General features: G+C 47.4%; 1 protein-coding gene across 1 annotated transcript in view; it reads left to right on the top strand.

The window, feature by feature from the left end:
- The window catches only part of LOC141243614 (uncharacterized), a 41,886-nt gene extending 26,273 nt beyond the window's left edge, over positions 1 to 15,613 (top strand). The window contains exons 3-8 of the mRNA XM_073668940.1: positions 9,343 to 9,438; positions 9,551 to 9,718; positions 9,802 to 9,925; positions 10,044 to 10,561; positions 11,066 to 11,123; positions 14,426 to 15,613. Of these exons, the coding sequence (XP_073525041.1) occupies positions 9,343 to 9,438; positions 9,551 to 9,718; positions 9,802 to 9,925; positions 10,044 to 10,561; positions 11,066 to 11,123; positions 14,426 to 15,198 (1,737 nt within the window). The 3' untranslated portion in view covers positions 15,199 to 15,613. The remainder of the gene's footprint in view (positions 1 to 9,342; positions 9,439 to 9,550; positions 9,719 to 9,801; positions 9,926 to 10,043; positions 10,562 to 11,065; positions 11,124 to 14,425) is intronic.
- The last annotated feature ends 2,134 nt before the right edge of the window (positions 15,614 to 17,747 follow it).

Genomic DNA, 17,747 nt, shown 5'->3' with positions numbered 1-17,747 from the left:
CACAGTATGATGTCCCCACAGTACATTCCCCCACACACAGCATGATGTCCCCACAGTACATTCCCCTCACACACAGTATGATGTCCCCACAGTACATTCCCCCCACACACAGTATGATGTCCCCACAGTACATTCCCCCCACACACAGTATGATGTCCCCACAGTTCATTCCCAAACACACATTATGATGTCCTCACAGTACATTCCCCCACACACATTATGATGTCCTCACAGTACATTCCCCCACACACAGTATGATGTCCCCACAGTACATTCCCCACACTCAGTATGATGTCCCCACAGTACATTCCCCCACACACAGTATGATGTCCCCACAGTACATTCCCCCACACACAGTATGATGTCCCCACAGTACATTCCCCCCACACACAGTATGATGTCTCCACGGTGCATTCCCCACACACAGTATGATGTCCCCACAGTGCATTCCCCACACACAGTATGATGTCCCCACAGTACATTCCCCACACACAGCATGATGTCCTCACCGTACATTCCCCACACACAGCATGATGTCCTCACCGTACATTCCCCCACACACAGTATGATGTCCCCACAGTACATTCCCCACACACAGTATGATGTCCCCACAGTACATTCCCCACACACAGTATGATGTCCCCACAGTACATTCCCCACACACAGTATGATGTCCCCACAGTACATTCCCCCACACACAGTATGATGTCCCCACAGTGCATTCCCCCACACACAGTATGATGTCCCCACAGTACATTCCCCCACACACAGTATGATGTCCCCACAGTACATTCCCCCACACACAGTATGATGTCCCCACAGTACATTCCCCCACACACAGTATGATGTCCCCACAGTACATTCCCCCACACACAGTATGATGTCCCCACAGTACATTCCCCCACACACAGTATGATGTCCCCACAGTACATTCCCCCACACACAGTATGATGTCCCCACAGTACATTCCCCCACACACAGTATGATGTCCCCACAGTACATTCCCCCACACACAGTATGATGTCCCCACAGTACATTTTCCCCACACAGTATGATGTCCTCTCTTTACATTCCCCCACACACAGTATGATGTCCTCATAGTACATTTTCCCCACACACAGTATGATGTCCCCACATTACATTCCACTGCACACAGTATGATGTCCTCACAGTACATTCCCCCCCCACACACAGTATGATGTCCTCACAATACATTCCCTCCACACACAGTATGATGTCCCCCCAGTACACCCCCCCCCACACAGTATGATGTCCCCACAGTACATTCCCCACACACAGTATGATGTCCCCACAGTACATTCCCCACACACAGTATGATGTCCTCACCGTAGATTCCCCACACACAGTATACTGTCTCCACAGTACATTCCCCCCCACACAGTATGATGTCCCCCCAGTACATCCCCCCCACACAGTATGATGTCCCCACAGTACATTCCCCCCCACACAGTATGATGTCCCCACAGTACATTCCCCACACACAGTATGATGTCTCCACAGTACATTCCCCCACACACATTATGATGTCCCCCCAGAACATCCCCCCCACACACAGTATGATGTCCCCACAGTACATTCCCCCACACACAGTATGATGTCCCCCCAGAACATCCCCCCCACACACAGTATGATGTCCTCACCGTACATTCCCCACACACAGTATGCTGTCCTCACAGTACATTCCCTCCACACACAGTATGATGTCCGCACAGTACATTCCCCACACACAGTATAATGTCCCCACAGTACATTCCCTCCACACACAGTATGATGTCTCCACAGTACATTCCCCCACACACATTATGATGTCCTCACAGTACATTCACCACACAGTATGATGTCTCCACAGTACATTCCCCCACACACAGTATGATGTCTCCACAGTACATTCCCCCCACACACAGTATGATGTCTCCACAGTACATTCCCTCCACACACAGTATGATGTCTCCACAGTACATTCCCCCCACACACAGTATGATGTCCTCACCGTACATTCCCCCACACACATTATGATGTCCCCACAGTACATTCCCCCACACACAGTATGATGTCCTCACAGTACATTCCCCCACACACAGTATGAAGTCCGCACAGTACATTCCACCACACACAGTATGATGTCCCCACAGTACATTCCCCACACACAGTATGATGTCCTCACAGTACATTCCCCCACACACAGTATGAAGTCCTCACAGTACATTCCCCCACACACAGTATGAAGTCCTCACAGTACATTCCCCCACACACAGTATGAAGTCCGCACAGTACATTCCCCACACACAGTATGATGTCCCCACAGTACATTCCCCCACACACAGTATGATGCCCCCACAGTCCATTCCCCACACACAGTATGATGCCCCCACAGTCCGTTCCCCACTCACAGTATGATGTCCCCACAGTACATTCCCCACACACAGTATGATGTCCCCACAGTACATTCCCCACACACATTATGATGTCCCCACAGTACATTCCCCACACACAGTATGGTGTCCCCACAGTACATTCCCCACACACAGTATGGTGTCCCCACAGTACATTCCCCACACACAGTATGGTGTCCTCACCGTACATTCCCCACACACAGTATGATGTCCCCACAGTACATTCCCCACACACAGTATGATGTCCTCACAGTACATTCCCCACACACAGTATGATGTCCTCACAGTACATTCCCCACACACAGTATGATGTCCCCACAGTACATTCCCCACATACAGTATGATGTCCTCACCGTACATTCCCCACACACAGTATGATGTCCCCACAGTACATTCCCCACACACAGTATGATGTCCCCACAGTACATTCCCCCCACACACAGTATGATGTCCCCACAGTTCATTCCCAAACACACATTATGATGTCCTCACAGTACATTCCCCCACACACAGTATGATGTCCTCACCGTACATTCCCCACACACAGTATGATGTCTCCACGGTGCATTCCCCACACACAGTATGATGTCCCCACAGTGCATTCCCCACACACAGTATGATGTCTCCACAGTACATTCCCCACACACAGCATGATGTCCTCACCGTACATTCCCCACACACAGCATGATGTCCTAACCGTACATTCCCCCACACACAGTATGATGTCCCCACAGTACATTCCCCACACACAGTATGATGTCCCCACAGTACATTCCCCACACACAGTATGATGTCCCCACAGTACATTCCCCACACACAGTATGATGTCCCCACAGTACATTCCCCCACACACAGTATGATGTCCCCACAGTACATTCCCCCACACACAGTATGATGTCCCCACAGTACATTCCCCCACACACAGTATGATGTCCCCACAGTACATTCCCCCACACACAGTATGATGTCCCCACAGTACATTCCCCCACACACAGTATGATGTCCCCACAGTACATTCCCCCACACACAGTATGATGTCCCCACAGTACATTCCCCCACACACAGTATGATGTCCCCACAGTACATTCCCCCACACACAGTATGATGTCCCCACAGTACATTTTCCCCACACAGTATGATGTCCTCTCTGTACATTCCCCCACACACAGTATGATGTCCTCATAGTACATTTTCCCCACACACAGTATGATGTCCCCACATTACATTCCACTGCACACAGTATGATGTCCTCACAGTACATTCCCCCCCCACACACAGTATGATGTCCTCACAATACATTCCCTCCACACACAGTTGATGTCCCCACAGTACATTCCCCCACACACAGTATGATGTCCCCACAGTACATTCCCCCCCACACACACAGTATGATGTCCTCACAGTACATTCCCCCACACACAGTATGATGTCCTCACCGTACATTCCCCACACACAGTATGTCCACACAGTACATTCCCCACACACAGTATGATGTCCTCACCGTACATTCCCCACACACAGTATGATGTCCCCGCAGTACATTCCCCACACACAGTATGATGTCCCCGCAGTACATTCCCCAACACACAGTATGATGTCCCCACAGTACATTCCCCACACTCAGTATGATGTCCCCACAGTACATTCCCCCACACACAGTATGATGTCCCCACAGTACATTCCCCCACACACAGTATGATGTCCCCACAGTACATTCCCCCACACACAGCATGATGTCCCCACAGTACATTCCCCACACACATTATGATGTCCCCACAGTACATTCCCCACACACAGTATGGTGTCCCCACAGTACATTCCCCACACACAGTATGGTGTCCCCACAGTACATTCCCCACACACAGTATGGTGTCCTCACCGTACATTCCCCACACACAGTATGATGTCCCCACAGTACATTCCCCACACACAGTATGATGTCCTCACAGTACATTCCCCACACACAGTATGATGTCCTCACAGTACATTCCCCACACACAGTATGATGTCCCCACAGTACATTCCCCACATACAGTATGATGTCCTCACCGTACATTCCCCACACACAGTATGATGTCCCCACAGTACATTCCCCACACACAGTATGATGTCCCCACAGTACATTCCCCCCACACACAGTATGATGTCCCCACAGTTCATTCCCAAACACACATTATGATGTCCTCACAGTACATTCCCCCACACACAGTATGATGTCCTCACCGTACATTCCCCACACACAGTATGATGTCTCCACGGTGCATTCCCCACACACAGTATGATGTCCCCACAGTGCATTCCCCACACACAGTATGATGTCTCCACAGTACATTCCCCACACACAGCATGATGTCCTCACCGTACATTCCCCACACACAGCATGATGTCCTAACCGTACATTCCCCCACACACAGTATGATGTCCCCACAGTACATTCCCCACACACAGTATGATGTCCCCACAGTACATTCCCCACACACAGTATGATGTCCCCACAGTACATTCCCCACACACAGTATGATGTCCCCACAGTACATTCCCCCACACACAGTATGATGTCCCCACAGTACATTCCCCCACACACAGTATGATGTCCCCACAGTACATTCCCCCACACACAGTATGATGTCCCCACAGTACATTCCCCCACACACAGTATGATGTCCCCACAGTACATTCCCCCACACACAGTATGATGTCCCCACAGTACATTCCCCCACACACAGTATGATGTCCCCACAGTACATTCCCCCACACACAGTATGATGTCCCCACAGTACATTCCCCCACACACAGTATGATGTCCCCACAGTACATTTTCCCCACACAGTATGATGTCCTCTCTGTACATTCCCCCACACACAGTATGATGTCCTCATAGTACATTTTCCCCACACACAGTATGATGTCCCCACATTACATTCCACTGCACACAGTATGATGTCCTCACAGTACATTCCCCCCCCACACACAGTATGATGTCCTCACAATACATTCCCTCCACACACAGTTGATGTCCCCACAGTACATTCCCCCACACACAGTATGATGTCCCCACAGTACATTCCCCCCCACACACACAGTATGATGTCCTCACAGTACATTCCCCCACACACAGTATGATGTCCTCACCGTACATTCCCCACACACAGTATGTCCACACAGTACATTCCCCACACACAGTATGATGTCCTCACCGTACATTCCCCACACACAGTATGATGTCCCCGCAGTACATTCCCCACACACAGTATGATGTCCCCGCAGTACATTCCCCAACACACAGTATGATGTCCCCACAGTACATTCCCCACACTCAGTATGATGTCCCCACAGTACATTCCCCCACACACAGTATGATGTCCCCACAGTACATTCCCCCACACACAGTATGATGTCCCCACAGTACATTCCCCCACACACAGCATGATGTCCCCACAGTACATTCCCCTCACACACAGTATGATGTCCCCACAGTACATTCCCCCCACACACAGTATGATGTCCCCACAGTACATTCCCCCCACACACAGTATGATGTCCCCACAGTTCATTCCCAAACACACATTATGATGTCCTCACAGTACATTCCCCCACACACAGTATGATGTCCCCACAGTACATTCCCCACACTCAGTATGATGTCCCCACAGTACATTCCCCCACACACAGTATGATGTCCCCACAGTACATTCCCCACACACAGTATGATGTCCCCACAGTACATTCCCCCACACACAGTATGATGTCCCCACAGTACATTCCCCCCACACACAGTATGATGTCTCCACGGTGCATTCCCCACACACAGTATGATGTCCCCACAGTGCATTCCCCACACACAGTATGATGTCCCCACAGTACATTCCCCACACACAGCATGATGTCCTCACCGTACATTCCCCACACACAGCATGATGTCCTCACCGTACATTCCCCCACACACAGTATGATGTCCCCACAGTACATTCCCCACACACAGTATGATGTCCCCACAGTACATTCCCCACACACAGTATGATGTCCCCACAGTACATTCCCCACACACAGTATGATGTCCCCACAGTACATTCCCCACACACAGTATGATGTCCCCACAGTACATTCCCCCACACACAGTATGATGTCCCCACAGTACATTCCCCCACACACAGTATGATGTCCCCACAGTACATTCCCCCACACACAGTATGATGTCCCCACAGTACATTCCCCCACACACAGTATGATGTCCCCACAGTACATTCCCCCACACACAGTATGATGTCCCCACAGTACATTCCCCCACACACAGTATGATGTCCCCACAGTACATTCCCCCACACACAGTATGATGTCCCCACAGTACATTCCCCCACACACAGTATGATGTCCCCACAGTACATTCCCCCACACACAGTATGATGTCCCCACAGTACATTTTCCCCACACAGTATGATGTCCTCTCTGTACATTCCCCCACACACAGTATGATGTCCTCATAGTACATTTTCCCCACACACAGTATGATGTCCCCACATTACATTCCACTGCACACAGTATGATGTCCTCACAGTACATTCCCCCCCCACACACAGTATGATGTCCTCACAATACATTCCCTCCACACACAGTATGATGTCCCCACAGTACATTCCCCCACACACAGTATGATGTCCCCACAGTACATTCCCCCCCACACACACAGTATGATGTCCTCACCGTACATTGCCCACACACAGTATGATGTCCCCACATTACATTCCCCCACACACTGTATGATGTCCTCACAGTACATTCCACCGCACACAGTATGATGTCCTCACAATACATTCCCTCCACACACAGTATGATGTCCCCACAGTACATTCCCCACACACACAGTATGATGTCCCCACAGTACATTCCCCCACACACACAGTATGATGTCCCCACAGTACATTCCCCCACACACAGTATGATGTCCTCACAGTACATTTCCCACACACAGTATGATGTCCCCCCAGTACATTCCCCCACACACAGTATGATGTCCATCAGTACATTCCCCCACACACAGTATGATGTTCCTACAGTACATTCCCCCCACACGCAGTATGGTGTCCTCACAGTACATTCCCTCACATGCAGTATGATGTCCCCCCAGTATATTCCCCCCACACACAGTATGATGTCCCCCCAGTACATTCCACCACACACAATATGATGTCCCCACAGTACATTCCCCCACACACAGTATGATGTCCATCAGTACATTCCCCCACACACAGTATGATGTTCCTACAGTACATTCCCCCCACACGCAGTATGGTGTCCTCACAGTACATTCCCTCACATGCAGTATGATGTCCCCCCAGTACATTCCCCCCACACACAGTATGATGTCCCCACAGTACATTTCCCACACACAGTATGATGTCCCCCCAGTACATTCCCCCCACACACAGTATGATGTCCCCCCAGTACATTCCACCACACACAATATGATGTCCCCACAGTACATTCCCCCACACACAGTATGATGTCCCCACAGTACATTCCCCCACACACAGTATGATGTCCCCACAGTACATTCCCCACACACAGTATGATGTCCTCACAGTACATTCCCCACACACAGTATGATGTCCTCACAGTACATTCCCCCACACACAGTATGATGTCCCCACAGTACATTCCCCCCACACAGAGTTTCAGTAATATAACTAATATATAACAATTGTAATAACCCTGAAATACATGAGAGACTTCTTCACTGGACTCTCACCTGGTGACTTCTTACAATCTACCAGGGAAGGAGATAAGAGACAGTATGTGGTAAACAGAACATATGGCCGTGTGTTGGCTGCAGGGTTTTTGTAGCTTGTATGCTTTTCTGAGGAGGTGGCTTATCATGTTGAGTTTTATAATTTGTAAGAGTGTGACCAGCTGAGGTAGCAAGTTCCAGAATATTGGGAAAGCAAGGGAGAAATCTTAGCGAGGGTTGTGTATGTAGCAAAGTTGGAGACAATTGGGAGGACTCTGAAAGACTGATAAAGTTGGGTTGGTCATCCACTTTTTATATATCTTTTTAATTGTAATTCTTATTCAATTTTTTTTTTTATTATTCAAATCACCTGTGAAGATCAGATCTTTGCTTATGCAGATTTCCATATCAATTGATCACTACTCATCGCTACCAGCCTTTTCCAAATCTTGGACATTGGCCAATGTCTACCAGTCCCAAGACATACACAGTGTACTAAGCTCTGAGCAGATTTCCATTTCTGCACTGGGCAGACATAGTTTTTGATGGATTTTAAGAAGAGGATTAATACATGTGAAGAAGATCAGTGAAGCTGGGACTCACTGCACATCCTGTGCTGGAGAGCGCAACGCAACAGCGAGTGTCTGAGGTTTTACTTGGGCAGATTTATTACTTGATGCAATATACTGTATTATATTATGATCAGTAATTAGTGTTGAGCGAGTATGTTCTGTTAACCTTTTCGCCGAGTATGCTCGGGCCGAGCTCCGAGTATTTACAGCTGCTCGGTGATATGGTTGAATCGCTCCCGTGTGCATGATTTGCAACTGTTTGGCAGCTTTATTACATGTGAGGAATGTGTAATAAATAGACAATCCCCCCATGTAATAAAGCTGTCAAACAGTCACAAATCATGCACACGGGAGCGATTCAACCTTATCACCGAGCAGCTGTAAATACTCGGAGCTCGGCCCGAGCATACTCGGAACAGAACATACTCACTCAACACTATCAGTAATCTTATACTGTAACTAGAAGTCACCTACATCATTTGCTATTGGTGGAATTTATAGCTTCTAATTTTTGAGACACTTTGTCATGTAAGATCTTCTTCCAAATAGGATTTAGCATCCAAAAATTTTTGTTTGTCTTTTATTTCTTTCAGCTTAGAAAGTTTTCTTTAAAATACAATGACCCTTATTCATTAATGACCCCCCGAGGATGGAGCATGACGGAAGCCACATGGCTGCTCGGATATTAGACCTCACCCTGGAGATAATCTACTGGATCACTGGAGAGGTGAGAGCTTCACATCACATCACTCTGATCTCTAGAAATAAGCAAGGGAAATGACGGGAAAGGTGAAGGATCCTTAGAATAGATGTAGTGATCGGCGTCTCCCCATACACAGGATCACACAGTAGTGAAGACGTCGTCTGGGGAGTGTGTGACCCCCCGTGTGTCAGGAGGGCGGAGCAGGACCCCGAGTGACATCACCGAGCCTCCACCTCATTCACTGATACATGAGAAGAAGATCCTAGAACTGACCCACAGGATCACTGAGCTGCTGAGCGGAGAGGTGAGCGCTGCCGGGAATGCTGGGACATTATATAATAACGCCGGGGGAGGGGTCTGCTAATGACGGGTCATTGTGTGTGTCAGGTTCCTATAAGGTGTCAGGACGTCACCGTCTATTTCTCCATGGAGGAGTGGGAGTATTTAGAAGGACACAAGGATCTGTACAAGGACGTCATGATGGAGGATCACCAGCCCCTCACATCTCCGGGTAAGAGGAGACCGTCCTGATTATAGAGGAGAGGCCGGGTCTGAGGTCACCTAGACTCCCCCATCATCTGATCATCACATGTAGACGATGTATTCAGTCCTGTGTATATTTCCTATAGATGGGTCCAGTCCTAGAAATCCACCAGAGAGAAGTCCCAGTCCTCTATATTCCCAGGAACGTCCAGAGGAGAAGCAGAATGTCCCCCTGGATCATCAGGTAGATGGAGCTGAGATTTCTGGAAATCCACCAGAGAGAAGTCCCAGTGCTCTATATTCCCAGGAACGTCCAGAGGAGAAGCAGAATGTCCCCCTGGATAATCAGGTAGATGGAGCTGAGATTTCTGGAAATCCACCGGAGAGAAGCCCCAGTCCTCTATATTCCCAGGAACGTCCAGAGGAGAAGCAGAATGTCCCCCTGGATCATCAGGTAGATGGAGCTGAGATTTCTGGAAATCTACCGGAGAGAAGTCCCAGTCCTCTATATTCCCAGGAACGTCCAGAGGAGAAGCAGAATGTCCCCCTGGATCATCAGGTAGATGGAGCTGAGATTTCTGGAAATCCACCGGAGAGAAGCCCCAGTCCTCTATATTCCCAGGATCGTCTAGAGGAGAAGCAGAATGTCCTCCTGGATCATCAGGTAGATCGAGCTGAGATTTCTGGAAATCCTCTATAGACCGATGTAATGAAGCTTTCTACCAACCTCCAGCAGTAGTGGGGTGTAGGCGCCATGTCGGCTGGGGTCAGTAATGACTATAAATAGTTTCTACTATAATAGATGCATGTGATGAATTTCCTTCACTTTGGAAATCAGTAAGAATAAATGTACAGTTCTGCCTTGAAAATGCAAATAACTGCCCAATGCCAATCAGCTGCTCCTAAGGCTTCTTTACTATAAAAGCTGAATAATCTCAGAGCTGATGTTACTGAACAGAGCTGTATACTCTGAGATCATGTCTCGCAAGAAAATATAAGAAACATTTATGATATGCAAAATATTCAGTTTGAATTTTGATGCAGTCTGATCGTCACATGAGGAGATCCTTCTTTTAGGTCAAATTATTCATGACTTCTGGGTTTTTTTTCACCACTACCTGATATAAGATAAATTGGTATTCTTTTTATTCTTTCTAATGTCTTACAGGAAGGTCATGGACACAAGATAAATGAACTTGAAAAGCCCTTATCCGTGGTGGTGAAAGGTAAGAGCCTTTCATAAATCTTGTTTTTGTTCTACCTTTTATACATTGCACTATATATTCACCTAAAATGTTTTACCTACTTTCCGCCACCTCTACCTCCACCTCAGGATGATTGCCATGGACCGTCCCTGCATGCCAAGTTTTGCCAATGAATATCTAAACTGGTCAGAGAATTGGGTCATCTTCACGGATGGTTTTTGAATCCTCGACCTCCTCCATTATCTTATGGGTGACTTTTATATAGATGACATATAGGTTCTGTGCTTCGACTACAGAGAATTGTTTCTTTGAATTTGTGAAACATCCGAACCTTATTGATGGGGGTATCTTTTTCACAAAAAAAATTATTTTAGGTATCCCCATCATGAAGAGTCAAACTTAAGATATGTATGGAAAAAACATGACACCGCTTAACCCACAGCTACAAACAGTTTACTGGTCTGGGAAAAGTAATCACTCTCAACAACTTAGAAAGGTGATCCCTGAAAGATAGTATTTAAGACTGGCAAACTGTTCTGAGTGGGGTAATATTTGTGAAAATCCAAGGATTTACATGGATCTGCTGTCACAATTCCACCCCTCAGTGTGTCTGGAATGAAGTTACTGATGGCTCAGCCGCCCGATCTAGTACAGGGGTCGTGCTGAATCTGTCAGTACTTTGATTGACAGCTCAGTGTCTAGTCTGGTGCAGGGGCGTGCTGAGCTATCGGTGTTTTGATTGACAGTTCAGCCGTCCAATCTGAGACTGGGAGATTCTGTCTGTCTCCAGGTGTTCATTGTCCCAGGTGATTGCCCGGCTTCTTAGCTGGGCTGTTAGTCCCAGACCTCTGGCAGACATAGCTTCAGCTAAGTGTGGTTGGTTTACTCTCTGTCTTGTATTTTGCTTGATGATCTTTCGTTACCTGACCTCGGACCTCATTCTGACTCTCCGTCTGTTTAATCCGTTTGTTCTGATCCAGTAGCCTTCTGGTATTTTGACCTCAGAACGTTACCGGACTACTCCTTTGTATATGACGTACCCTCCTGGCTTGTGACCTCGGACTCCTTGACTATCCTAACTCACAGCTTATCCGTGAGAAGTGACTCAGTGTCACACTTACATTGAATACATTAAAAACATACTGTGGCCCCCATAGTGCTGAATCAGAATCACATTGAATTGTTGACATGAGTTGCTCTACTGACAAATAATTGTGAGAGCGTTGCAGCATCCGTTGTAACATCAATTATGGCATTTTGGAAAATGACATCCTGAGTGCAGATTTGGGCATGATACATGGTAGGAGTAGTTAGAATGCATACCAAGGGTCATTATAATTTTGCCCTGGAGCTAGACATCAACCGTAGCCTATAGAGTGCAGACTTGTCATTTTCCATACTTGCCTATTGCTGATAAGTGTCACGCAAGGTGTGGGAAAGACTAAGTGCAACACGAAGGGAAGAGGGGGAGGAAGCCCAAACACTAGTGAAAGGGGCGGTTGAGACCTCTAGGCAGATCTAATATCACCCTACCAACCCTACCGTCCCTTTATAGGTTCCACACCTATCGCCGAGCAGGACCCTAAGCCCTGGATGTCCCTAGAGCTTGGCCCTAGATAGAGAGGGGGAGGGGGAGCACTGGTCAGGCCCCACTAGAAACTAAAGACAACAAGGTAGACAAACAAAGGGGATAAACTTAGCTTGAGCAGACACCAGAGGAGAAACGCCAACCGTCCTCCAAGGGCACCAGAGAAGAAACTAGCCGACTGCTAGTGCTCCAAGCCTGCACAAAGGTAGAAAGAAGTATCACCGTCGATTTCCTGGAGAAAACGGAGTGCTTTTAACTCCCAGGCAAGGGTGTGTCAATCAGAAGCAGTAGAGAGGTCGCCGCTGGGTCCAAAAGGAAGAAGGATTAAGAAGGCGTCTTTAATGCCAAGTGGAGAGACCTTCTACAGCCAGACCCAGAGCGACTGTCTATTACACCTGACACACCCGTGACAATAAGCTTGTCCTTAGTATCTTTATGTCAACCAGAAATTATTGAGGGAATCTAGTGGTGTGGACCCTTTGGTCATACACATTGTAGGGATTCACCCTCAGGTAGGCATTAGGCTGCATTCACACAGGCAATGTGGTTTAGTCCAAACAGGTGTTATTGCTTTCATAAAACTCCAAGGGATTCAAAATAAAAAACTCCTCTTCTGGGTACAAAAGTATCACAGTAAGGCCACGGCCCCACTATCAATATTTGGCCAGTATTCGGTCAGTATTTTTCCTCAGGAGTGGGAGCCAAACCCAGAAGTGGGTGATAAATACAGAATTGGTGATTTGCTTCTATTACACCTTGTCTCTGATTGTTCCTCACCTGATTTTGGCTCCCACTCCTAAGAAAAAATACTGACCAAATACTGATAGTGGGGCCGTGGCCTAAATAAGCAGTTCATTCAGCAGCATATACGTCGGTGCGGGCTCAAACAAAAAGATTATAGTCCTTTCTCCTGGAGCAAACTTCATACACAGAAGCGGCATGATCCCACCATTCTTGGTATCCCTTTCAGCCCAAGCTCTGGCAGCTTCCAGTGCCAACAGAAGTGTTCAACTCCGGGCATAGTTCACACTGAACAGGCTGCCGCTTCCACAAGGTTCTCTGCAGCTCCGACAACCAGACTGCTCAGCTTTCCTAGCTGACCCATGCAGTCTCCATTCAGAGAGAGACCCTGGCATGCCTCCCTCCCAGCTATAGCTCACATTTTGGCTGGACACTCACCAGCAGCACACTAGACTCTGATTAACATCCAGCAAACTGACACACCTAGTGAGCACATGCCCTGGTTCTTAGTTAAAGTAAGTCAGGTGCATGTAATCAAGACCTGCAGGGCTATGATTTAACTCAGTCCTACTTTGCTAAAACGTACACACAAAAAAACTGATGTCGGACCTATGTGCAGATCTGTCGCCTACAGACTCTTCTGGGAATTCAGGTATGAGCGCTGTTTTAAGAGCTCTGTTCTGTTTTAGATTCAGACTATAGTTTAACACTAGCGGTAAATATATATATATAGTATAGAGGCAAATGTATGAGCACAAATGTATGCTAACTGTAGTCTACAAGTTACATAGAGCGGCAGGAGTATGAGCACTGGACGCCCGTACCGACTGTAATATTACATAGCTGTCAATATAAATCAATGACTGGTGTGATAAGGCATACTGTATATGGAGGCTGTTGGTATTCTGGTAAATCTTTTGCTCAATCTATAGGCTTTTCACATGAAAAATTTAATATATTAATCATTACGACATAGATTTATTTATTTTTTCAGGTGAAGGCTGGAAGAGAAGTTCCCCAAAAAATCTCTTTTTATCTCCTGATTATGAAGTAGTTAATAATCAATCACAGATTGGGAAACGTAGCACTGGACGTAGACTGGATGCAATATTGGAATGTTCTGAATATGGGAGACATTTGAAAAAGAAATGTAATCTTCACAAGGACGAAAGGCCGTTTTCTTGTTCAGAATGCGGGAAGTGTTTTAAAAATAAATCAAATCTTATTGTACATCAGAGAAGTCACACAGGGGAGAAGCCGTATTCATGCTCAGAATGCGGGAAATGTTTTACGCAGAAATCAGATCTTGTTGTACATCAGAGAATTCATACAGGAGAGAAGCCGTTTTTCTGTTCGGAATGTGGGAAATGTTTTACCCAGAAATCAGATCTTGTTGGACATCAGAGAATTCACACAGGAGTGAAGCCTTTTTCTTGTCCTAAATGTGGAAAGTGTTTTACTCATAGATCGAATATTATAGAACATTTGAAAATTCACACAGGGGAGAAGCCGTTCTCCTGCTCGGAATGTGGAAAAGGCTTCATTTGTAAAGCAAAACTTTTTAAACATCAGAGAAGTCACACTGGGGAGAAGCCGTATTCATGTTCTGAATGTGGGAAAGGTTTCATGCAGAAGTCAAATCTTATATACCATCTAAGAACTCACACAGGGGAGAAGCCGTTCTTATGCTCTGAATGTGGGAATTGCTTTAAGACTAAAAGTCAGCTTAAGAAACATCAGAAAAAAAGTCACCCCGGGGAAAAGTAATTTTCACATATGACACAAGAAAAAAATGCTTCATGCATAAAGAAGCTTTTCCGACGCAGGGGAGAAGCCATTTTCGTGAAATAAAAGTTTTGGTCAGAAATTACATTTTAATAAATATTGAAGAACTGGGGAGAAGCCGTTTCCGTGTTCAAAATGTGGGAGATGTTTTAGCTGTAAATCACATCTTGTTAAACATCAGAAATCACACATGAGAGGAGACATTTTATTGTTAACATTTTTGGAAGTGCGGCAGGTGCAGAGATCTATTATAAGATTTGCTGTCTCAGAAAGCCTTCTGTTATATAACTTTAAGTACGCCAAACAAATTTTTTTTTCTCCCCTGATCTTTTATAAATATGTATTTGATGTAGTATAAGTGCATTAAAATACATAACCATTGTTTTCTTCCTCATTATCCATCATCCCTCATTTTTTCTTCTGAGTCACATGATTGCTTCTGTCCATTGCGGGCTCACACATGGACTTCTAAGCGAGAAGGTTCTCCTCAACATTGAAATTGCAAAACCAAGATTGAAAAGTGGTGAAATGGTGGAAATAGCAGAATGGTGACATGTTAATGTTATGCAAATGATGAGAAAATAGAAACATCATTTTCCAACATCTTGATTTTTCTAGTATGGGGCATGAGCCACTTGCAGAAATCCCATGGTGATGTTGCGTTGAAAAACAGCTCTTGGGACAGTTTGGCGAAATGGCCGCACCACTGGTTTCCACCACCAAATCCATGTAACACTGAGCTGTTAGTGCACCTGTAATGAAGACTAGAAGGGTACGGCTGATGTATATTGTGTCACTGACGCGCCCCCAGGGCCGTGGGGTACTCGGCAGCCGGGCCTCCGATAGCCAGGGGATATCACGGTGGCTGGCCCGGTCCGTGGCCCAGGGCGGTCACTGAAAAGGGGAGATATATGTATATATGGGGATTTGAGAAAGTTTGTGACGCCACCTGTGGTACCTGGTGAGGATCACCAGCGCTGCAACAGTCCTCTGAGGCAGATGTTAGGGCAGCTTGAGATGGGACGGCTCCCCACAGGTGGAGCAGGCCTCAGGACAGTGTAGAAGTAGAGAGTGGGTTGCGCTGGGCGTTGTGGTGCAGGGGGAACGATGGCGCCGATGAATAATGGATGGAGGCAGTGCAGTGCAGTCACCCAAGATTTTACTCACAGTTCTTTAGACACTTCACAGGTGCACTATACAGGTAAAGGCCTCCCGAGTCGCGCTGCGTTCACCGGGCAGAGATTCAATCCTTCCTCAGGCAACTTAAGAATACCTGGCAGAACCCCGCTTTCTCGTGTTCCTATTTTGACCGCCTTCACTCCGGTCTTTCTCCCTCCTGCTCTGCGCTGCCCACTCTCAATCCCGCTCGGGTGCTCTGAAGTCCTTCCTGTACGTCGGATCCGGGACCTACTTGACCCTCCTGGGGATTAGAATGCCGGAACGATCCCTCTGTCTTCTGGCAGATTCGGGCGTACGGGTGCCTTCCTGCACTTGCCGTACCCCCTGGGATCCCTTCTGTAGAACGGAGCCTACTCCCTGCTCCCCTCCTGGGCCTCTGACACTGGGCCCTAACTGTGGAGCAGATCTCCTAATGAGACTCTGCTCCCGGACTGTTCTTCTGAACTGTCCCGAGCTGTTCTTCTGAACTGCTCCCTAGAACTGACCTGCCACCGTAACATGGCTTCCCTATATATACTCCTACTAAAAGTGCTCCCTCTAACTACATCCTCCACCCATACCCACTACTGGTTCCCCCTACCTTTGGGTTTCCCCCACTCCAGCCAGGGTCAGGGCTCAGCAGCTGCGCTCTGCATGTTGCCCCTCCAGCCGGCCTGGAGCAGTGTAGTGTTGGATGTAGGTGTTTGGGGTTCCGGGCAGCACTCCCATCCTACCTGAGAAAAGGGAGACACCACACCTCTGGATGAGGTGCAGTACCTCTGTGGCGACTGAACCCTCAGGGGCGCCACATCACCTCACACCATATCCGGCCACATTCAGTTTCCTACTTGTATTAGTTTATTGTCTAAGTCAGTGATTTTCAACCAGTGTTCCGCGGCACACTAGTGTGCCGCGACACATGGTCGGGTGTGCCGCGGGGAAAGTTCCCCAAACTATGGTGCCCCCTGTGTTTTGTTTCCCGGCAATGCGCTCGATGCGCAGTCACGCCTTCTTACAATGTAGGAGACGTGTACAATAACACATGCGCAAGCTTTGAACCTCGCGCGACTTAATGACGTCACCGAGGCCGGCGCGTCATCCTGAGAGCGGAGAGGCTCTCGCATTTGCCCGCCGCCAAGGTAATGCCCGCCAATAATGCTGACTATATGAGCTTTCGCCTGAGTATATGAACTGTTGGCAGAATACTCAGCATATGAGCTGGTACTTTTAGTACTCCAGCAGTATACTGCATATAACAATGAGAAATGTAAAATGAGAAATACTATAGTCATGAGGCTGGAGTACTACAAGTACCAGCTCATATGCTGAGTATATGAGCTGGCACTTGTACTCTGGCCTCATGGCCATAGTAC

Source organism: Phyllobates terribilis, unplaced genomic scaffold (assembly GCF_046119375.1).
Source record: "Phyllobates terribilis strain yellow unplaced genomic scaffold, ASM4611937v1 Scaffold_2__4_contigs__length_985480577, whole genome shotgun sequence".
NCBI classification, from domain to species: domain Eukaryota; kingdom Metazoa; phylum Chordata; class Amphibia; order Anura; family Dendrobatidae; genus Phyllobates; species Phyllobates terribilis.
Note: the sequence above shows the minus strand (reverse complement) of the source record. Positions and strands in the feature narration are given on the sequence as shown.